The 5866-nt window shown below is 50.3% G+C and overlaps 1 protein-coding gene across 1 annotated transcript in view; it reads left to right on the top strand.

Moving 5' to 3' along the window:
- Nucleotides 1-4858: 4858 nt before the first annotated feature.
- The window catches only part of LOC108295112 (tubulin polyglutamylase TTLL13P), a 17047-nt gene continuing 16039 nt past the window's right edge, over nt 4859-5866 (top strand). Inside the window, exon 1 of the mRNA XM_037734623.1 lies at nt 4859-5539. Within this exon, the coding sequence (XP_037590551.1) occupies nt 5283-5539 (257 nt within the window). The 5' untranslated portion in view covers nt 4859-5282. The remainder of the gene's footprint in view (nt 5540-5866) is intronic.

Raw genomic sequence — 5866 nt, 5'->3', positions numbered from 1 at the left:
AGACAGGGTTTCACCATGTTGACCAGGATGGTCTCGATCTCTTGACCTCGTGATCCACCTGCCTCGGCCTCCCAAAGTGCTGGGATTACAGGCTTGAGCCACCGCGCCCGGCCAATGTGTTCATTCTCTACCTGATAAGTCCGTTTCCAAAGCACTGCCCATCATGGTCATTTGAACATTTATTTTCATAGCTGCCTTCTCACCTATCTCAGACTAAGAAGGATAAAGAAAGCTGACAATGGTCTCTTTAAAGGGGAGAAAGCCTGGAATAATTCTACTGAATAAGACTTCATGGATGTATCTGCTACCTCTCCCCATTCTTGGTCATGCCCCACGGGTATTAAAAAAGGAGTGTGTGTGAGAGTTACACATTCCTGACTTTGTGTTTGGACTTTGTCTTCCTTTGATATCAAATGTTAGCAAGGTGAAAGTGCATGTGCCTGCAGTGCTGAGCTGCCATTCTGCTCTCAGCCTCTCTGGTATTCCCCTTTGCTCACCACCAGTTTTATTTCTTCATCCCTTCTTTACATTTAACCCAACTCCATCCAAATGCCCCACTCCTTCACTTTCCCGGCCACCCCGAGATTTCAGCTATCCCCGACACCGAGTTGAATGCTCTTCACTGACATCATCCGATGGAAAAACAGCGTCCTCACAGCTTTCCCGGTGCACTTCCTGTTTTTCCTTTCTTTTTTTCTTTGTAAGGCTGGGGTGCAGTGGTGCAGTCGGCTCGCTGCAGACCTGAACTCTTGGGCTCAAGCCCCATCCCACCTCAGCCCCCTGGGTAGCTGGGTCGTTAGGCATGCTCCATCATATCTGGCTAATTTTTAATTTTTTTGTAGAGACAGGTTCTTGCTATGTTGCTCAGATTGCTGTCAAACTCCTGGCCTCAAGCAGTCCTCCCACCTCAGCCTCCCGGAGTGCTAGGGTGCCACCATGCCTTGCTGCTGTATTTTTGTTTTGTTTTGTTTTTGACACAGGGTCACTGTCACCCAGGCTAGAGTGCAGTGGTATGAACACAGCTAACTGCAGCCTCAGCCTCCTGGGCTCAGACAGTATTTCCATCTCAGCCTCCCTAGTAGCTGGAACCACAGGCATGCACCACCACACCCGGCTATTTTTTTGTAGAGACAGGGTCTTGCCATGTTGCCCAGGCTGGTCTTGAACTCCTAGCCTCCCACTGCGGCCTCCCAAAGTGCTGAGATTATAGGCGTGAACCACTGCACGTGGCCCAAGTCCTCTTAATACCCCCATTTAAAAAAAGAGAGACTGACAGTTCGTACTTTGTTCGAGGTCAGACAGCTGGAGTCAGGACTGCAGCACAGATACCAGAAGCTAAGCTGGGACAACGTGCGTTTGTGACTTCCTCTCCAGTCAGTGGCTCCCATAGAGGGTAGTGCTGTCCTCAACAGTTTGCCCTCCCTGAGCCTCAGCTATCCCTCCTGCGGTCGCTCCCAAGCACTTTAGAAGCTCCTGTTGATGTAGACATAAAATCCAGAGCTAAGTCATTCCTCCATCTGCATCTGAGTCAGTGTGGGCAATTTTTTTATCTCATTGGTTTGTTCTGCCCTATTACTCTAGAAATTTCCACACTGGCTCCAGAAGAATCAGTCAGTAGACACTCTAGTATGTGTGTGTGTGTGTGTGAAATCCCATTTTCCTTTGAGCTCCCTTGACTGTTAGACAGCAGAAGTAAAAAAAAGTCTTGGGTTGGCTGGGTGCAGTGGCTCACACCTGTAATCCTAGCACCTTGGGAGGCCAAGGCAGGTGGATCACTTGAGGTCAGGAGTTTGAGACCAGCCTGCCAACATGGTAAAACCCCATCTCTACTGAAAATACAAATATTAGCTGGGCATTGTGGCAGGTGCTTGTAATCCCATCTACTCAGAGGCTGAGGCATGAGAATCGCTTGAACCCAGGAGGCAGGGGTTGCAGTGAGCCAAGATTGTACTACTGCACTCCAGCCTGGGCAATAGTGCAAGACTCAGTCTCAAAGGAAAAAAATAAAAGGCCAAGACAGGCAGATCATGAGGTCAGGAGATTGAGACCATCCTGGCTAACACAGTGAAACCCTGTCTCTACTAAAAATACAAAAAATTAGCCAGGCGTTGTGGCATGTGCCTGTAGTCACAGCTACTTGGGAGGCTGAGGCAGGAGAACCACTTGAACCCAGGAGGCAGAGGTTGCAGTGAGCTCAGATTGCGCCACTGCACTCGGCTTGGGCGACAGAGTGAGACTCTATCTTAAAAAAAAAAAAAAAAACTTGGGTCTAGCTTTCAACAGAGATGATCACCACCACCACTCCTTGCTCAAACATCCTGAAGGAATGAGATCCCTGCTCACAGTATAAGGGTGAAAGGGGGCTCACAGAGGTGGGTGCTGGCTGCTGGCTGAATGGGCTCTCCCAGCAGGGGTTTTGATTTCTCTGTCTCCCAAAATGTGGGCCCCAACCCTGGCTTAGGCCTTCAGGTAGTTGGCTCCCTATTTCCAGGCTTGTATAAAGCCTTAGTATCAAGTTTTCATGAGAGGTTTTACATCCCAAAGGATGTTACAGAGTCTCCCTGGGATGAAGCAGAATATGCATCCATAACCCATTGTATAAGAAGAGCAGTTTAACCTTCTGTCAGAAAATGCTGACCACCCTCATATCTGGCAAACTGCAGTCATTTTTGCTTAGTGCTTTTTACAAGCTTTTGCATGCACAAGCTCCAGTATTGCGCTTAATTTTGCTTGCTTTTGTGCTCACTCGAAGGGAGTTCAGATGACCATTACAGCAAAGTGGATTTTGTGTCCAAAGTGGTGAGCCAAGTATCAGAATTTTCTGAGTTTCTCCCTAGGACTGATGTTTAGAGGAAAGCCTTTCCTGACCCATACATGTTTCTCCATAAAAAAGGGGGAAAATCAAATGGCTTTTCTTCCTGGTGGTATTTCTCAGCCATGCATATGCTTTGTGAAGATTTGTAGTGCAGGTTTTTCCACCAAGTACAGAACATGTAGAGGCCCTTTGTACTCCAGGATGGTAGGAAGTGCTGACCCAGAGCCTCCCCGCCTCTTCACTTAACTCTTCATGCAGGACCTCATGTACCAAGAGGGTTTAGACTTGCTCTCATGGGAAACCTTGACGGATACTTAATGTGGAGTAACAGCTTTGCATTTTAGGAAGAATACTTATGCTGTAATGGGGAGGATGGATAGAGTGAAGAATAGAATCAGGGAATCCAATTAAGAGGTTGCTGAATGGTGGCGATTTAGGCAAGAAATGATAGTCCAGGTCTGCCAGGTGCAGTGGTTCACGCCTGTAATCCCAGCGCTTTGGAAGGCAGAGGTGGGCGGATCACCTGGGGTTGGGAGCTCAAGACCAGCCTGACCAACATGGAGAAACCCTGTCTCTACTAAAAGTACAAAATTAGCCGGTGTGATGGCGCATGCCTATAATCCCAGCTACTCTGGAGGCTGAGGCAGGAGAATTACTTGAACCTGCGAGGCAGAGGTTGTGGTGAGCCGAGACGTGCCATTGCACTCCATCTTGGGCAACAAGAAGGAAACTCCCATAAAAAAAATAAATATTAAAATAAAGAAATGGTAGTCCAGGTCCTAGAACAGTCCCTAGAACACTAAATTGTTGATACAGTGAGGGTCCTGAAAGTCAAGTGACTCCAGAACATTTCCAGGAGGAGGGAGGAACATTTCTTTCTTTTTTCCTTTTTTCCTTTTTTTTTTTTTTTTAAAGAGATGGAGTCTCGCCGTATCCCAGCCTGCGCTCAAACCCCTGGCCTCCAGTGATCATCCTGCCTCAGCTTCCCAAGGTGCTGGGATTACAGATGTAGGCTACCACACCTAGCCAGGAGAGTCTCATATGATAGTGTCATATGCTGAGGAAAGATCAAGAAGTCTGTGAATCAGACAGCCCATTTCTCAGAAAAAAAAAAAAAAGAATTGAGGAAAGACAAACAGTTATTTGTCCTGAACATATGCTTGACAAAATTCCTTGGCCCGGGGTTTAGGAAAAGATGGGAGTGCAGCGAGAACTGCCTTAGAAGCGGGAGGCTTGCAAGCCCCTTGATGTACCGGAGGAATCTGGCCTAGAGGCCGGCCAGCCCCAAAGGACAAACGCTATTGGCTCCTTCTAAGTAGGTACGTCTGCGGGAAGGCCCCGCCCCCAGAACGCTTCTCCAATGAGGGCCGCCCTCGTGTCCATGGCAACGGCGGCGGTGGCACCGGCTTAAGTAGGTACTGCCCCTGCCGCCGCCAAGGCCGCCTGGATCTCGGAGCTAGGACTGAACCCCTGCGGGGGAGCGGGTTCCCCCTCACGATCGTGGGGACAGCCAGTCCTGTGAAACGAGGAGGCGGTTTCGGACGACCAGAAACGCCCAGGGAGAACTGGACCCGGGAGAAGAGGGGACATGAGCGGTCAGCTGAGTCCAGCCCCAGGCAGCTAGGGGAGGACCCAGCAGCCCCTCCGCTCTCCTCCGAACCACGGGTGGGCAGTCTCCGCCGTCACAGCCCAAAGGGTCTAAGCCATCGGTGCCTGGCCCGTGTGTACACGTGCGGAAAAAGAATCCTGGCCAGCCTAGGAGGCCTTTGGTCTTCATCTGTATTTTATTTTATTTATTTGTGGAGACAGAGTCTCCCTCTGTCACCCAGGCTGGAGTGCAGTGGTGTGCTCTGGGCTCGTTGCAACCTCCATCTCCCAGGTTCAAGTGATTCTCCTGCCTCAGCCTCCCGAATAGAGTAGCTGGGACTACAGGCAGCATTACTACCACGCCCGGCTAATTTTTGTATTTTCAGTAGAGATGGGGTTTCACCATGTTTGTCAGGCTGGTCTTGAACTCCTGACTTCAAGTGATTCACCCTTCTCAGACTCCCAACGTGCTGAGATTATAGGCGTGAGCTACCGCACTCCGCCTTCAGCTGTATTTTAAAGGGATGGTGCCCCCAGCGCTCCCAGCCATCCTCCTTCCCAATCGGGAACAAAAGAGCTATGTTCACGGCCCGTACCATCTGTGTCCAGCTCCTGAAAGCACCCCTGTGCGTTGTATGACCCAGTGTGATCCTGGATGATTGGGGCTTATCATCAGGGAATCCACATCACTGGCATCTTCCACCCCCACACACCTCACCTACCCAGATACATCCCATTCCACAGTGAGACTGTTTTGTCCTGAAGGGACAGCAACATTCCCTTGTAACAGCAGGAAGGTCCTTCCGGTGGAATGACGAGCCGGGGCCTGAGGGAGGTCTGATATACACTTCATTCCCCACCCCCCTCAGAATCTGAGAGGATGGAGCCGAGTACCTGTAGGACCACCGAATCAGAGGAACACTGTGTTGAGGAAAAGGCATGTGACAAGTGTGTGAAAGAGGAAGCTACCATCCCCTCTAGCTCTTCACAGCACCCTCTCTTAAAAGCTGACTATAAGGCCTTCAAAAATGGGGTTCCCTCACCCATTATAGCCACAAAAATTCCGAAGAAAGTCATAGCCCCAGTTGACACAGGCAACTTAGAAGCTGGGAGGAGGAAGAGAAGGCGGAAACGCAGGTAACCATTCCCTGGATCCCCTCCCTGCCCAGCTCCAGGGAGTCACCCACTGGCCTCCCTTCAGCATTTGGGGGAGCTGGGATCTAAGGCCTTCCCTTTAGCCTATGAAAGAGGACAGGAGGCCGGGCGCGGTGGCTCAAGCCTGTAATCCCAGCACTTTGGGAGGCCAAGGCGGGTGGATCACGAGGTCAAGAGATCGAGACCATCCTGGTCAACGTGGTGAAACCCCGTCTCTACTAAAACTACAAAAAATTAGCTGGGCATGCTGGTGCGTGCCTGTAATCCCAGCTACTCAGGAGGCTGAGGCAGGAGAATTGCCTGAACCCA

This window comes from Cebus imitator, unplaced genomic scaffold, assembly GCF_001604975.1.
Source record: "Cebus imitator isolate Cc_AM_T3 unplaced genomic scaffold, Cebus_imitator-1.0 Scaffold19, whole genome shotgun sequence".
Taxonomy (NCBI): domain Eukaryota; kingdom Metazoa; phylum Chordata; class Mammalia; order Primates; family Cebidae; genus Cebus; species Cebus imitator.
The sequence above is the reverse complement of the archived record's forward strand: the minus strand, read 5'-3'. Positions and strand labels throughout refer to the sequence as shown.